General features: G+C 43.5%; 1 protein-coding gene across 5 annotated transcripts in view; it reads left to right on the top strand.

Annotated features, from left to right (window-relative positions):
• The window catches only part of SEC31B (SEC31 homolog B, COPII coat complex component), a 387,082-nt gene that overhangs the window by 170,242 nt on the left and 198,619 nt on the right, over nt 1-18,221 (top strand). For all 5 annotated transcript variants that reach the window (XM_073596586.1, XM_073596585.1, XM_073596584.1 and 2 more), the window contains one exon: nt 383-544. In XM_073596586.1, coding sequence (XP_073452687.1) covers nt 383-544 — 162 coding nt within the window. The remainder of the gene's footprint in view (nt 1-382; nt 545-18,221) is intronic.

Raw genomic sequence — 18,221 nt, 5'->3', positions numbered from 1 at the left:
GGGTTTACAACCCCTTTAACAATATGTATAGCACGGTTTTGTTTTTTGTGTACCTGTTCCATGTATGTAGATAATAGAAACACGTGGTGTAATTTCTTCAAACTATTATAGCTGCAACATTTCATCCTATCCTTAGCTGCTTGTTTAGCATGCGTGTAAACCCTAACAATGACATTTATTTGCTCACATATTACTGGCATATAATCATATTACTGGCTTCTTAAATTATAACCACCAAATGATTTGTTATACCGGATAAGGGCGAAAAATACTTTGAGCCTGCCAAAAATCTTGTGAGCAGTCAGCAAAAAGTGTTGCTGCTCTGTCTTCAGGTAATTTAATTATTTTATATGGATTTACCTAATTTCACTTTAAATTTCAGGTAGTTTATGAGCTGCCCGTGAAAAACCAATGGTGCTTTGATGTAGAGTGGTGCCCACGTAATCCATCAGTGTTTTCTGCAGCTTCGTTTGATGGTTGGATCAGCGTGTACTCTGTCATGGGTGGAAGCTTGGAAGCCCAGCACAAGAGCCAGGCTGACAGGGTATGTCTTGTCATTAACAATAAAACAGTGATAGATGTGCTCTTTTAAATCAAAGTAGTTCAAGCTGTAGTCCTTTTTAGCTGGACTGAGCAAGGCTGGAGAAAACTCAAGAGCCGGGTCTCCCTAAAAGTCTTACAGCTGACCTCTCCAATGTTCTTAGCCCCATACTACATTCTCTTTCCCCTCACTTTGCCCACTATGAAATCAGTCACATTCTTGGGTTGTATTCTGCTGCCTTTATAAATGAAAACTGTACGCACAATCAATTTTACCACAACAGTTAGGTACAGTCAGGTCCATAAATATTGGGACATCGACACAATTCGAATCTTTTTGGCTCTATACACCACCACAATGGATTTGAAATGAAACAAACAAGATGTGCTTTAACTGCAGACTTTCAGCTTTAATTTGAGGGTATTTACATCCAAATCAGGTGAACGGTGTAGGAATTACAACAGTTTGTATATGTGCCTCCCACTTTTTAAGGGACCAAACGTAATGGGAAAATTGGCTGCTCAGCTGTTCCATGGCCAGGTGTGTGTTCCCTCATCATCCCATTTACAAGGAGCAGATAAAAGGTCCAGAGTTAATTTCAAGTGTGTTATTTGCATTTGGAATCTGTTGCTGTCAACTCTCAATATGAGATCCAAAGAGCTGTCACTATCAGTGAAGCAAGCCATCATTAGCCTGAAAAAACAAAAACCCATCAGAGAGATAGCAAAAACATTAGGTGTGGCCAAATCAACTGTTTGGAACATCCTTAAAAAGAAAGAACGCATCGGTGAGCTCAGCAACACCAAAAGACCCAGAAGACCATGGAAAACAACTGTGGTGGATGACCGAAGAATTCTTTCCCTGGTGAAGAAAACAGTTGGCCAGATCAAGAACACTCTCCAGGAGGTAGGTGTATGTGTGTCAAAGTCAACAATCAAGAGAAGACTTCACCAGAATGAATACAGAGGGTTCACCACAAGATCTAAACCATTGGTGAGCCTCAAAAACAGGAAGGCCAGATTAGAGTTTGCCAATCAACACCTAAAAAAGCCTTCATAGTTCTGGAACAACATCCTTTGGACAGATGAGACCAAGATTGACTTGTAACAGAGTGATGAGAAGAGTATGGAGAAGGAAAGGAACTGCTCATGATCCAAAACATACCACCTCATCAGTGAAGCATGGTGGTGGTAGTGTCATGGCGTGGGCATGTATGGCTGCCAGTGGAACTGGTTCTTTTGTATTTATTGATGATGTGACTGCTGACAAAAGCATCACGATGAATTCTGAAGTGTTTCGGGCAATATTATCTGCTCATATTCAGCAAAATGCTTCAGAACTCATTGGACGGCTCTTCAGAGTGCAGATGGACAATAACCCGAAGCATACTGCGAAAGAAACCAAAGAGTTTTTTAAGGGAAAGAAGTGGAATGTTATGCAATGGCCAAGTCAATCACCTGACCTGAATCCGATTGAGCATGCATTTCACTTGCTGAAGACAAAACTGAAGGGAAAATGCCCCAAGAACAAGCAGGAACTGAAGACAGTTGCAGTAGAGGCCTGTCAGAGCATCACGAGGGATGAAACCCAGTGTCTAGTGATGTCTGTGCATTCCAGACTTCAGGCTGTAATTGACTGCAAAGGATTTGCAACCAAGTATTAAAAAAGTGAAAGTTTGATGGATGATTATTAATCTGTCCCATTACTTTTGGTCCCTTAAAAAGTGGGAGGCACATATACAAACTGTTGTAATTCCTACATCGTTCACTTGATTTGGATGTAAATACCCTCAAATTAAAGCTGAAAGTCTGCAGTTAAAGCACATCTTGTTCGTTTAATTTCAAATCCATTGTGGTGGTGTATGGAGCCAAAAAGATTAGAATTGTGTTGATGTCCCAATATTTATGGACCTGACTGTATATTACAATTTTCATTTCATTATCATGTACTTCCACTGAAGGGCCATCTATCTGTATTGTTTAACTGTAAAATTGTTAAATGTCTCAATACAAATTCTAGAACAAAATCACTGCAGCTCTTAAAGTGAGGCAACAGGACTTTATCCTCATGACTGTCATCCTAGGATGCGAACAGTAACTCGCCCAATAGTTTAACTCCAGAGATCCAGAAGTCAATATATGCTTATTATAATAATACACCCAGGTCATCTCCATCTAGTATCATGCATAGCGCTTCTAACTTTATTAAAAGTTTCAGCAAACAAAAAAATGTCATGTAAGATTTGCCAGCACTTTTGATAAAAAGTTAAATATACCAGGATGCTAGTGAGATGACCTGGATATCTTTACAAGTGTGTATTGACCTCTTATTCCTCGAGGTCAAACTATTTCACAAATTACCAATACTACTCCAGGGTGGTCATCATGTTTGATCCTGGAACTCACAAGGGTGAAATCCTGTTCCCTAAGGACTAATAGATGGATGGATCGATCAATCAGCCATGACTTTATGACCACCAAACTAATTTTGAATAGACCCCCCCCCCCCTTTTGTCACCAAAATAGCCCTGATCCTTTTGAGGCATGGATGCCACTAGACCTCTGAAGGTACGCTGTGGTGTATGGCACCAAACCGTCAGTAGCTGATCTTTAAGTTTAATTTTTTTATTGAGTTTTAACAATGCACAAACATCACAAATTAGTAGCATTAACTGTCCGTCTGTGACCTTGTAGAGTAGGTAACATATATACTCAAAGGTAATAGCTCTGCTCAGCGGTGAGGTGATTACTGCGAGGTGATTACTGCGAGATAAGACCTGTAGAAATAATTAAAAAACAAGAAGGGATTGTATCAGTGAATGGGCAGTGTCCAATCCCACCCTGACACCCCATATGGGATCTAACTGTATCAGAGGGGATAGAGAGCACACCAGACACTGAGAACTAATCCTCATAAAGAAACACCATTATGCAGTACCCATCCAGTTCCATGAACAATAGAAGAGATAAAAAGGTGAACTAGAGGTAAAAATTCAAAGCAGTAAAAGACCACATTAGGAGATAATTTCAAGCTGACAGCTTATCCTATGATACAAGAGTGCAAGTTCCAAGTATTCAAAGGAGGGTGCTGCAAGGATATTCTTTGGACAGGATGAGCGAGATAAGGAGAAGAAGAGAGAAAGATCGAAGAGAAAGTTAAAAAAAATAAAAAAATAAAATGGCACTATGGAGCATCTATAAGTAATAGTTTGCAGATGTTTATCACAAAGGCACTTTAAGATACTGCTGCCAGGGTTCCCATACAGCTACAAATTTGTCAGGTGTCCAGGAGAAGATTAGCTGTCTTCTCCTGGGTCATTATCCATGATATTTTCAGCTGTGCTGCAGTAAAGAATACGGAGGCTCACTTCCAGGCATGAGCGATCGTCATCTTCGCTCCTAACAACATGAAATGGATACGTTTCAGTAAGGGTTTACTACAACCGACCCGCTATTCATTAGAGCCAGCTCGGGTGTTTTTGGCAGAGCTTGTCCGGTTACTTTGAGCAGCAAACAGAAAGTCTTATTCCAGAATCCCCGAGTCCGAGGGCACTCCCACCAAGTGTGAAAGAATGAGCCCAAGATGTCACATCCCCTGAAACACAGTGGGGAGGTGTTCGGGAATATATTGGCCAGGCGAGAGGGAACCATATACCAGCGTGTAAGAATCTTCAGATTGGCTTCCATCAAGGAAGTGTTTACCATGCCTTTAAAAGCTTGTTGAAATATAGAGAACCAGGTTTCCGCTTCCCAACTGACCTCCACATCACGTTTCCAGTTCAGGACATATGAGGGTTTTTCTAGGTTCTCCACCAGTGCTGCATAGATTAATATTCCTCCTCTCTGATCCATGGCTTCAAAACACCATCTTTCATACATAGTAATTCTTGGTAGGTCGGGTTTTGAGTCCCAAATGGATGATAAGAAATGGCGAATTTGGTGTAGGCGAAACCTTTCAAAAGGGGGCATATCCAGCTTACTGACACAATGATTTAGCGTCAGAGGTTCCATAGAGGACATGAAGTGGTCTATTCTGTATAAGCCCTTGTCTGTCCACCATTTATACGCCCTAATGTCCATAGCAGGTGGAAACTGGGTTTTTAAACAGATGGGTTAACGGGCGGAAACCCGATATCAAGTGAGTAGATTTGTATAAAACGTCACATAAAGCCATCGAATGTGAAAGGGTAGGGGCAAGAATTGGGGGCCTCTGTTTGGGGGAAGCCCATATCAAAAAGTCAATGGTGTGTAATGGAACCGCCTGTCTCTCCATGTCACCCAAATCTGGTTTATCACCAGAAGCATAGACAGTAGAGAATTGTGCCAATCGAGCCGTCTGGTAGTATCACCAGCGGTTTGGTAACCCCAGACCTCCACGTGTGCGTCTTCTATATAGTACGATGTTAGGGCATTGGTTGCCTGTGTTTCCCCAAATTAATTTCGTAATCTGAGATTGAAGCTTCTATAATTGTTGCTTCTTTACCGGAATTGGAAGGGAGTGAAAAAAAATATGGGATCCTGGGAAAATTTTGATCGAGTGCACCCTACCCAGCCATGACAGGTTAGTCTGTCCCCAGCTGGGCATGTGCACACCCAATTTTTTTAAACATAGGAGGGTAATTGCTATTATATAGTTGGTCTATGTTGGCTGCCAGGTTGATATCCAGGTAAGGAATGTGTGACGAATGCCAGACAAAATCAAAGTGGTCTTTTAGCCGTTCAACCAACGACGCCGGGGTGGAAATGTTTAAAGCTGCTGATTTAGACATGTTTACTTTAAGTCCAGAGACCCTCCCAAAGTCCTGTAAGAGTTTACTAATATTAGGAGTAGAAATAAGGGGGAAGGTGAGGAATAGTAGCAGGTCGTCTGCAAATAGGGCACATTTATGCGAACGTTGGCCACATCTCACCCCATGAATGTCAGGGTGCTCCCTAATTGCAATTGCCAGGGTTTTGATTTCAATGGCAAAAATTATAGGGGAAAGAGGGCATCCCTGCCGAGTCCCCTTAGAGATTGGGAAAGGGTCCGAGTAACAGCTTTGAAGCTTGACCTGGGCTCTTGGTTGATAGTAGCTGATCTTTTAGGCCCTAGGTGGGGCCTCCATGGTTCAGACTTATTTTTGCAGCACATGCCACAGATGTTCGATTGGATTGAGATCTAGAGATTTTGGAGGCCAAGTCAACACCTCAAACTCGTGTTCCTCAAACCATTATTGAACCATTCTTGCAGTGTAGCAGGGTGGATTATCCTGCTGAAAGAAGCCACTGCCATCAGGAAATACCGTTTACATGAAGAGTGTACTTGGTCAGCAACAATGTTTAGGTAAGTGGGATGTGTCATGTAACATTCACACGAATGGCAGGAACCAAGGTTTCCCAGCAGAACATTTCCCAAAGCATCACACTGCCTCACCTTCTTCCTATAGCGCATCCTGGTACCGTCTCCTCCCCTGTTAAGCAGTGCACATGCATCAAACCAGGCCTCCACCTTTGATTGCTCCATGACCCAGTTCTGATGCTCATGTGCCCATTGTAGGCCCTTTTGGCTGTGGACATGACCGTCTGCGACTCTCCATTCCCAAACACAACCCATTTTTCTTTATTGTACATCATGGGACACAGAGCCTTAAGTAATTACTTAATGAGTTATAGGCCACCTTCAGGTGTTGATACTGGTATACCCAATACAGGAAGCTGACTCCCCTATATAACCCCTCCTCCTTCCAGGAGAACCTCAGTTTTTTTTGCCAGTGTCTAAGGTGTTGGTCACGAGTGAAGATGTGCTCTGAGGAGCTCCAGGAGGGATCCATGCTGGATTTAAAAAACCTCCACAACCGGATCCATCCACGCCACTGCAGCCACAGGATGGTACCCGGGCCTCGCATAGAAGAACATGGTTTTGCCTGTATCGCTTCTCTTTGAGGGCTGAACTCTAGGATACAGGACTCTTTTTGGTCTTGCAGTTGCAGACCCGAATGCCGTTTCACGCATGCGGACTAGTTTAGTTTTGTAAAAAGGAGCGGGGCGGGTATTAGAGAGGGGCGTGATCAAGCTAATAGCCAGCGCCGTTTGCGGGACATTGCACCCTCGTGGAGCACACGGTGCACACGCTGAGGGGCAAAACGCTGACAAAAGCCAGATCAGGCTCACCTGAGGCTTTTTAAAAGGACAGACGCTCTCTTAAAAGTAACTCTAAGAGCAATCCCTGCAGGAGAGGAAGTCTGACGCACTTGAGGACACAGGAGCACTGGGTCACGTGAGGGGTGTATAAGGCATTTCCTGTACAGGAAACACAACTGTTATTCAGCATCAGAGCTAATCTTTATGGTAGGATTGTTTTCTAAACTATTGCTCAACAAGTTATTTTCCTGAGTGCCTCTGCTTTTGTGTTTAGCACTATGGCTTTCAGAGCTACCGCTAAGGTACCAACAGTTCCAACCCCAGGCGCTGGAAACTCCAGTCATGCTTCCATATTGTCATCCTCTCTTGGAGATACCAGACATGGCAAGCCAGGGTGAGTCATTGGAACCTGTTGGTGGTGCAACTGCTTCTCACACTTCAGCCCCTGTATACATGACTGACGATGCGTTTTCCTTTGCCCTGCAGGGCTTAGAAGGAAGATTAGCGGCTTTAATTGCATCCTCCATCCAAGGGGAACGGTGGGGACAAGATGCGGTATTACCCTCAGACGATCGAGAGGTTGATGAATCAGCTTCACAATCTGAGGAACAAATCCTTGTGGAAATGGTTCGCTCCGCTTTCATGCTACCCCTAACAGAGTTAGCTGAAAGTCCGGTTTCCTCCTTGGGTTCTTTGAAACCTTTACAACCTCTGCATGCGTTTCCAGTCCATACATTGTTAGAAAAGCTTATTTATGCTGAATGGGATCATCCGGATAAGCATTTTCTCCCTCCAAAGAGATTTTCAGTTCTCTATCCCATGGAGGAAAAAGTCACCAAAAAATGGAAGGTACCAGCATCCAATTGCGATTTCAAGTGTGAATAAAAGTCTAACTTGTCCTGTAGACAATGCACAAATGCTTAAGGATCCAACAGATAAGAAGTTGGAATTCCTGTTAAAATCCTCTTTTTCCTTAGCAGGGACAGTTACTCAGCCTGCAGTTGCAGCAATAGGCATCTGTCTGTCCTTAACCTCCCTGGCGGTATGATTATTTCGGATTTTAGGTGCTGAAAGCGGTACAATTATTTAGCATGGAAATTTGGCGTTTTATATTGTAGGCCTGTAATTCTTAACACTAACACACTTAAATCTGTCCAAACAAGAGTCTAGTAGATATCCCGGGTATGATGAAGTTTGAAACACAAAAACATAAATTATAATATAATAAATATAAATAATTAAAAAAAATAATAATAATAAAATAAATTTCCCCACGATTCACTATCGCTCAATTCTGCAAGTGTTCTAATTTACTATCACTGTTTTCTAGCTGATCTAAAGCCACTTTTGACATAAAGGGACACTTTTTGGTTGCTATGGACAATCTCCAGTTTCCAGGCAGAAAGAACAGTATATATCATATAAAACTGCATGCAGGGCATGGGCCAAAGCACTGGGGACAAAAGGGATGTGGAATGATTTCATACAGTACTGTAATCTGTAAGATTACATACTGTATGTGTTATGATTTTTACATTCTTCTGAATTTGCCGCCAGGCTCCGCCCCCGTGCATTGTGCCGCTCGCAGGGAACGGAGCCTGGCACAGAGAGGCTTCGGAGGAGACAGAGCCCACGGACACTGCGGGGGACATCGCAGGATCCTGGGGACAAGGTAAGTAACGCCACACCAGGATCCTGCAATGTAATCCCGAGTGTGGCTCAGGTTTACCTCTAATGGGACTGAAATTTAACCCCGAGCCACCCTCGGGATTACCGTCAGGGAGGCTACAGGACCAATTCACAGAGGCTCTTAAAGAGCTCCCTGCACAACAGGCCCGTGAGTTGGCCGAGTCACCAAAAGCTTTGTTTTGCCATAGACGCTATGAAGGATTCTATTCACCAGGCGTCTCGCCTTGTGCTTGTGCTAGTACACATGTGTAAGATCGTTTGTTTAAAAGATTGGTCTGCAGAAGCACCTTGCAAAAAGCTTCTGACTAGTTTCCCTTTTCATGGGGAGCGACTATTTGGTGATGATTTGGATAAATCAGCCAGATGATTTCTAGTGGAAAGAGTACTCTTTTGCCAGTCAAAAGAAAGTATAAACATCCTTCATTTAAACAGACTTTTTCTCCTGCGCCAGGGGCATCCGCCTCTAGGCAGTGGCGACGGCCTCCACCGTCAGACTCTAGAGGAAAACCTCAGGGTCAGACCCAGACACAAAAGAAGACCTGGGGTCGCAAATCTGCAAAGCAGAATACTAAAGCCTCATCATGAAGAGGCGTCCCCCCTCACCAGAGAGGGGGGAAGACTTCTGAAATACTCAGAAGTCTAGCAAAGGGTAATTCAGGACAGATGGGTAATCTCCACGGTGTCTCTAGGATACAAACTAGAATTTCGGGAGTTTCCACCATCTCGTTTCCTGAGATCAAACGTTCCCAAAGACCCAGGGAAAAGACCATCCCTGTTTTAAGCATTAGACCGATTATTGGCTCAGGAGGTGATCATACAGATCCCCACAGAAGAGCGAGGTTTGGGGTTTTATTCAAACCTAAAAAAAAGGAAATGTATATTTCCTTTTTACGTTTATGTAGTTTATAAATTTGTTTTGGGATCCCCTTTTTTGGGGGGCATGTTAAGCTATGGATGATCTTGTCTATCTATCCCCCCGATGACCACAATCATTATTTGATATTTTATCTCCATTAGCATCCCGGATTCAAGCATTTTGTTGATTGTGTCCATAATTTAAATTCACTTCAACAAATATTTTCTACTCCTGCAGTGTTTTTTTAGGTGCTGTATCTTTTGGTAATTCACTGCGGGTTTATTTTTGCTCCCATCTTTCTTGCCATTATTTTTGCCACATTGTAATATGGCGGACTAGGCACCACCAGCCCGCCATGTTAAATCTAATTGTGTCTCTATCCTCACCTCAGATCGAGGCTTGGTTAATTTTGTTGTGTATTTATACGTGATGCGTCAGTGCGTCGCCCGTGCCCCAGACGACATCCTATGAGGAAACGTGCGTCAGGTGGACAGGACGTACTGACGTCATCACGTTTGATCTCCTGAGCGAACGGGCATTCGCATGCTGGCCGACTGTTAATGCTATTTTTACTTCTACGTTTGTAAGTGTATTTTTTTACCTTTTTTAATAAACATTTATATCAGTATTACACCATGGGAAGTTCCCTCTTTTCTATTTCTGGGTGACATCTGGTATACATCCGAGAGTCTTTACAACATCCTATTAGTGGTTTATCGGCCGCATTGAGTTCCCGGTTTGACGCCCTCTGAATTGTCTATCCCGGGACCCCCTAGGACAAGGCCCTGGCTGGGTGTTTAGCCGCAAGCTGTTTGTTGCTTGCCTTCTGGTAAGCGTGCATTTCTCACGGCGATCAGCACTTATTGGTGACGGAAGATTGCACATTTATATCACATTATCTTAGTTGATAATTTGGACTTTATTTGATATCTGATTTTTCATTAAGTCTCACATTCACCTTTGATACTTTGCCATCACATTCTTTTGGATTTTTATTTAAGTATCCAATCTATGTTGTAATTTTTATTTAAATATATATATATTATATATATTTTCACATTCTCGTGTGTGTGTGTGTGTGTGTGTAAGTATATATATATTCAATTTATTCAGCACTGGTCCACCACTAGTGGTTTACTGTCAGCGCAGCTATCTTTTCCTTTTTTTTGATGTTATATGTGTGTATTCCATATATTAGAGTGAGAAGGATGTAGGTGTGGCGCTGTTCTGATCCATATATTAGTTGCTGCTTTATGTTCACTCCCGTTAGGAGCGTGGTATTTTTCTTTTTCCAGTCTTTTTCCATTTTCTTTTATTCAAACCTATTTACAGTACCAAAGCCAAATGGGGATTTCAGACCCATTCCAGATCTAAGGAATCTAAATCAGTTCCTGAAGATCCACTCCTTTCGCATGGAGTCATTCAAGTCAGTAGTTTCCATCCTACAAGGAAGAGAACTTATGGCATCCATCTACATCAGAGATGCATACCTGCATGTCCCTATATTTCCTGTTCACCAGAGATTTCTTCGGTTTGAAGTAGAACAGCAGCACTTGTAGCCTTACCCTTTGGGCTAGCTACAGCACCCCGGGTGTTCACAAAGGTACTGGCCCCACCTCTAGCCAGGCTAAGGGAACAGGGCATAACAGTCTTGGCGTACCTAGACGATCTATTGTTACTAGATCAGTCAGTGGCTCGCTTGGAGCTAAGTGTACGCATTACAACCAGTTACCGGGAAAGTCTGGGTTGGATCCTCAACCTGGAGAAGTCTTCCTTAAAACCGCTAAGAAAGCTGGAGTATTTGGGCCTAATCATAGACACAACCCAGAAAAGGGTGTTTTTGCCTCTGGCAAAGATCAGCTGCATACAAGAGCTGGTACGGATGGTCAGGTCAAAAATAGATCCCTCAATTCGCCTTTGCATGAGGTTGTTAGGAAAGATGGTAGCTTCATTCGAAGCAGTTCCCTATGCACAGTTCCATTTGAGACTGTTATAAAACAGTATCCTGTCTGCTTGGAACAAAACAGCCCAAGCTTTGGACTTGCCAATGCGGCTGTCCCCAAGAGTGTCCCAAAGCCTCATTTGGTGGTTACTAACCCAGAATCTGCTGAAAGGAAAATCCTTCAGACCAATTATCTGGAAAGTAGTAATGACAGATGCCAGCCTCTTAGGCTGGTGTGCAGTACTAGAGAAAACGACTGTCCAGGGACAGTGGTCAAGATCCAAAAGAACCCTGCCCATCAACATCCTAGAGATTCGGGCAGTGTGTCTGGCTTTGAAAACCTGGACCTCCAGGTCAAAGAATTGTCCTGTCAGGATCCAATCAGACAATGCCACGACTGTGGCCTATATCAATCACCAAGGGGGCACCAAGAGTCTCTCAGCTCAGAGAGGTGAACCATATTCTAACTTGGGCAGAAAAGAATGTCCCATGCCTATCGGCAGTTTTCATCCCGGGAGTAGAGAATTGGCAGGCGGACTACCTAAGTCGCCAGCAGTTATTCCCAGGGGAATGGTCTTTTCACCCCGACGTCTTTCGGGCTGTTTTCCAAAGATGGGGGGACTCCGGACGTAGATATTTTAGCGTCCAGATTCAACATGAAGTTAGTCAACTTTGTGTCCAGGACAAGGGATCCATTCACATGTGGAACAGATGCGTTGGTGACCCCGTGGGATCAGTTCTCACTGATCTATGCATTCCTCCCTATTCAGTTGCTGCTACAACTTCTTTGCAGGGTCAAGCTGGAAAGAAAGCCGGTAATTTTGGTAGCTACAGCATGGCCCAGAAGGTCATGGTATGCAGAAATTGTAAAAATGGCACTGGAGGGTCCATGGCCCCTACCACTAATGCCAGACCTGCTTTCACAGGGGCCAATATTCCATCCTACTTTACGAACTCTAAATTTAAAGGCCTGGTTATTGAAACCCACATTCTGAAGAAACGTGGGCTTTCCAGGTCAGTTATCTCAACTTTGATTAATGAAGGAAGCCAGCTTCTAGAACTATGTATTAGAGTTTCAAAGGCTTATGTTTCCTGGTGTCAATCCAAGGAGATATATCATAGGCAGAATTCTTGCCTTTCTATAATTAGGCATAGAGATGAAATTGGCCCGGAGTACTATTAAGGGCCAAGTCTCAGCCTTATCGATCTTATTTCAAAGACCACTTGCTATGCATTCTTTAGTCCGGGGTTTTATGCAAGGGGTGATGCGGATTAATCCGCCAGTTAAATCACCTTTAAGCCCTTGGAACTTGCATTTAGTTTTGTCAGTGTTACAAAAACAGCCATTTGAACTGATACAGCATATTCCCTTATGGGGCGTACACACGGTTGGACTTTTCGACCGGACTGGTCTGACGGACGCCGACGGACCAAATCCGGCGTACAATCCGATCGTGTGTGAGCTTCACCGGACCTTCAGCTGACTTTTCCAGTCGCAAATCTGACCGACTTTAGATTTGGTACAGGCTACAAATCTTTATGTCGTAACTCCGCTGGATCCAGAAATCCGCTCGTCTGTATGCTAGTCCGACGGACAAAAACCGACGCTAGGGCAGCTACTGGCTATCAACTTCCTTATTTTAGTCCGGTGTACGTCATAAAGTACAAATCCGTCGGACTTTGGTGTGATCGTGTGTAGGCAACTCCGTTCGTTAGAAAGTCCGTCGAAAGTCCGCTGGAAAATTTGTCGGACCAGTCCGGTCGAAAAGTCCGCCCGTGTGTACTCGGCATTAGTCCTGACAAGGAAATTGGTATTTTTGATTTGCTTTATCCTCAGCAAGGAGGGTTTCAGAATTGGCTGCTCTTTCTTGTAAAGAGCCATATTTGATTATTCATGAGAACAGAGTAGTGTTATGCCCTCGTCCAGGCTTTTTGCCAAAAGTAGTTTCAGGTTTTCACCTGAACCAAGATATTATCCTGCCATCGTTTTTTCAAAAACCACGTTCCAGGGAAGAAAAGTCACTACATTGTCTTGATGTGGTGAGAGCAGTGAAAATCTATTTAAAGACAGCTCCTCAGATTCGTAAGACTGATGTCTTATTTATTCTGCCAGAGGGTCCTAAGAATGGACAGGGAGCATCCAAATCCACTGTCGCTAAGTGGATTCGACAAGTGATAATTCAAGCTTATGATTTAAAGGGTAAAATTCCCCCGTTTCAAAGTAAGGCGCACTCTACCAGAGTGGTTAGTGCTTCTTGGGCAGTGTGTCACCAGGCCTCCATGGCTCAGATCAGCAAGGCCGCAACTTGGTCTTCAGTGCATACATTCACAAAATTTTATCAAGTGGATGTAAGGAGGAATGAGGATATCGCCTTCGGGCGCAATGTGCTGCAGGCAGCAGTAGAAGTCCTCAGGTCTGGGGGTGCCCTACGGCTTGTGTCTCCCTCCCCTCAAGTAACATTGCTATGGGACATCCCATTAAGTAATTACTTAAGGCCTTGTGTCACATGATGTACGATAAAGAAAATAGGATTTTTATAACAGCTTACCTGTAAAAAATCCTTTTCTTGGAGTACATCATGGGACACAGAGGTCCCGTCCCTCTTTTTATGGGCTTTAAGTATATTGAAGGAGTAGGGGTTATATAGGGGAGTCAACTTCCTGTATTGGGTATACCAGTGTCAACACCTGAAGGTGGCCCATAACCCATTAAATAATAACTTAAGCCTCTGTGTCCCATGATGTACTCCAAGAAACGCATTATACAGGTAAGCTGTTATAAAAATCCTATTTTTCTGCTTTCACCATAGCAAGTTTAGGGACATGTTTACTTGCTGCCTAATATATCCCACCAACTTTCAGATGCCATTGTTATAAGATAATTAGTGTTCTTCACTTAACCTGTCCAAGTCATAAAGTTATGGCTGATCAGTGTGTGTGTATGCATATGATAGATTTTATATGTATGTATGTGTGTTTGTGTATATATAGTTGCATAGTAGGTGAGGTTGAAAAAAGACACAAGTCCATCAAGTCCAACCTATGTGTGTGATTATAAGTCAGTATTACCTTGTATATCCCTGTATGTTTTGGTCGTTCAGGTGCTTATCTAATAGTTTTTTTAAACTATCGATGCCCCCCTCTGAGACCACTGCATGTGGAAGGGAATTCCACATCCTGGCCGCTCTTACAGTAAAGAACCCTCTACGTAGTTTATGGTTAAACCTCTCTTCTTCTAATTTTAATGAGTGGCCACTTGTCTTGTTAAATTCCCTTCCGTTAAAAGGTTTTATCCCTATTGTGGGGTCACCAGTACGGTATTTGTAAATTGAAATCATATCCCCTCTCAAGCATCTCTTCAGAGAGAATAGGTTAAGTGCTCGCAACCTTTCTTTATAACTAATATCCTCCAGACCCTTTATTAACTTTGTTGCCCTTCTTTGTACTCGCTCCATTTCCACTACATCCTTCCTGAGGACTGGTGCCCAGAACGGGACAGCATACTCTAGGTGCGGCCGGACCAGAGTCTTGTAGAGTGGGAGAATTATCACTTTATCCCTGGAGTTAATCTCTTTTTTAATGCATTTCAATATTCTGTTTGCTTTGTTAGCAGCAACTTGGCATTGCATGCCATTGCCTAGTCTATCATCTAGGTCCTTTTCCATCCTAGTTTCCCCCAGAGGTTCCCCCCTAGTGTATAGATTGCATTCAGATTTTTGCCACCCAAATGCATTATTTTACATTTTTCTACATTAAACCTCATTTGCCATGTAGTTGCCCACCCCAATAATTTGTCCAGGTCTTCTTGCAAGGTTTCCACATCCTGTAGAGAACTTATTGCCCCGCTTAGTGTGGTCCTCAAATACAGAGATTTACCCCATCCTCCAGGTCATTTATGAATAAATTAAATAGGATTGGACCCAGCACAGAACCCTGTGGGACCCCACTACCCACCCCTGACCATTCCGAGTATTCCCTATTTATCACCACCCTCTGAACTCGCCCTTGTAGCCAGTTGTCAATCCATGTACTCACCCCATGGTCCATGCCAATGGACATTATTTTGTACAGTAAACGTTTGTGGGGAACTGTGTTAAATGCTTTTGCAAAATTCAGATACACCACGTCTACGGGCCTTCCTTTATCCAGATGGCAACTCACCTCCTCATAGAAGGTTAATAGACTGGTTTGGCAAGAATGATTCTTCATGAATCCATGCTGATTACTGCTAATGATACCGTTTTCATTACTAAAATCTTGTGTATAGTCCCTTATCATCCCCTCCAAGAGCTTGCATACTATTGATGTTAGGGTAACTGGTCTGTAATTCTCAGGGATGTATTTTGGGTCCTTTTTAAATATTGGTGCTACAGTGGCTTTTCTCCAATCCGCTGGTACCATTCCAGTCAGTAGACTGTCAGTAAAATTTAGGAACAATGGTCTGGCAATTACTTGACTGAGTTCCCTACGTACCCTCGGGGGTGCAAGCCATCTGGTCCTGGTGATTTATTTAATGTTAAGTTTCCCAAGTCTAATTCTAAATCTGTCCTCTGTTGGCCATGAGGGTGCTTCCTGTGACGTGTCATGAGGATAAGCACTGCAGTTTGGTTACTAAAGCCCCCCCGATTCCCTCAGGAAGACTGAGGAGAAGAATAAATTCAATACCTTCGCCATCTCCCCATTCTTTGTAACCAGATGTCCTTCCTCATTCTTTATAGGGCCAATATGGTCTGTCCTCCTCTTTTATACTGTTTACATACTTAAAGGGGTTGTAAACCCTTGTGTTTTTTTCACCTTAATGCATCCTATGCAAAAAACACCTGGCAGTGACCTGCCCCCCAGCCCCCCCGTTTTACTTACCTGAGCCCTGGAACTTCATCCGGCGGGGACGCGCTCTTCCTCTGCCTGGGGTTCTCGGCTCTTGATTGGATAAATTGATAGCAGCGCAGCCATTGGCTCCCACTGCTGTCAATCAAATCTAATGCCGGGGAACGGGGCAAAGTCATACATTCGGTGGCAATGGACGCCGAATGATGGACTCGGGAGTGCGCCCGCAAGGTAACCCCCCCGGGAGAGCACTTCTCCTAGGGCAGGGATATGCAATTAGCGGACCTCCAGGTGTTGCAGAACTACAAGTCCCATGAGGCATAGCAAGGCTCTGACAGCCACAAGCATGACACCCAGAGGCAGAGGCATGATGGGACTTGTAGTTTTGCAACAGCTGGAGGTCCGCTAATTGCATATTCCTGTCCTAGGGGGTTATCTGATGTGGGGAGGAGCCGCGAGAGGGACCCCAAAAGAGGGTGTTCAGGGCCACTCTGTGCAAAATGAGTTGCACAGTGGATGTAAGTATGACATGTTTGTGTTTGTTTATTTAAAAAAAAAAAAAAAAAAAAAAAAAAGCTTTACAATCACTTTAAAGAATTTCTTGGGATTTTTTTTTCTCTCCTCTGACTATGACTATGTGTCTTTCGTGTCCTATCTTAGCCACCCTAATTGCACCCTTACATTTGTTGTTGCATTCTTTATAAAGTTTGAATGCTGATTATGATCCCTCAACCTTGCATTTTTTGAAGGCCTTCTCCTTTGCTTTTATATGCATTTTTACATTGGAGTTAAGCCATCCAGGACTTTTGTTCGCTCTTCTAAATTTATTACCCAATGGGATGCACTGGCTAATGCCCTTCTTTAATGTGCTCCTAAAGCGAACCCATCTCTCCTCCGTGTTCTTTGTTTTTAAGATTTTATCCTGATTTATGCCTTCTAGCAAGGTTCATGGTTTAGGGAAGTTGACCCTTTGTATTCCCCTTGTTTTTCCTATTTGTGTGATTTATACTGAAGCCAATTGACCTGTGATCGCTGTTTCCCAAATTGCCCTGTATTTCCACATCTTGATGTCCACATCGACATCATGGAGCTAGTGGATGTTAGAGACCTTGCCCTCCTCCACCTTCCGTTTGAGGATGCTCAATAGGGTTTAGGTCTTGAGATATGATTGGCCAGTCCATCACCTCTACCCTCAGCTTCTTTAGCAAGGCAATGGTTGTCTTGGAGGTGTGTTTGGGGTTGTTATCATGTTGGAATACTGCCCTGCGGCCCAGTCTCCGAAGGGAGGGGATCATGCTCTGCTTCAGTATGTCACAGTACATGTTGGCATTCATGGTACCCTCAATGAACTGTAGCTCCCCAGTGCTGACAGCATTCATACAGCCCCAGACCATGACACTCCCACCACCATGCTTGACTGTAGGCAAGACGCACTTGTCTTTGTACTCCTCACCTGGTTGCCACCACACACGCTTGACACCATCTGAACCAAATAAGTTTATCTTGGTCTCGTCAGACCACAGAACATGGTTCCAGTAACCCATGACCTTAGTCTGCTTGTCTTCAGCAAAATATTTGCGTCCTTTCTTTTTTTTTTTTTTAATTCTTTATTTTTTCCATATAAAGTGTGTACAACAAATAACACATCCAGCATAGGTACATTACCAAAGTCAAGCAAAAAGAAAATACAGACAAGGTTACAAAAGCAAGGTCAACGGACCAAATTTTCTTAGTTAGCACCACATTCAAGGCACATGGGGGTGATACCCCGGTATAACAGTACTGACAGTGTACGGGACCCTGAAAGTGCTCTGGGAGTTTAGTCGTTTGACCTGGAGCTGGCGTTAAAGCATGTCAAGCTGTGTCACACATTGATATGATATATTTTTATAGGTAATTGGGGAGTAAGGGGATCCGAAGAACTGAGGAGCCCAGGCATGAGACATATGGAGATGTAATAAATTTTAGGATCTTCACTGTATCTGATCAAGTAACCCATGAATGGGAAAGATTTATACAGGAACTGGTATCCCCAAGGGTAGGAAAGGAATAGGTTCGGGGAAAAAGGGGGGGCGGGCAAGGAAAGGGAGGGACGGTAGGGGAGAAGCAAAAACAGGAGTCAAGAGGGAGTAGAGAAGGGTAGAGTAAAGCGTGAAAATGTAATATAATGAGATGTGGTGCCCTCTGCCTTAGGAGGCGGAACCAGCCCATTAGGTCAGTTAGATTGTGCCATTTCTTGGAGATAGG

This window comes from Aquarana catesbeiana, linkage group LG08, assembly GCF_042186555.1.
Source record: "Aquarana catesbeiana isolate 2022-GZ linkage group LG08, ASM4218655v1, whole genome shotgun sequence".
In the NCBI taxonomy this organism is placed as follows: Eukaryota; Metazoa; Chordata; class Amphibia; order Anura; family Ranidae; genus Aquarana; species Aquarana catesbeiana.
This window is presented reverse-complemented; position numbering and strand designations above follow the sequence as displayed.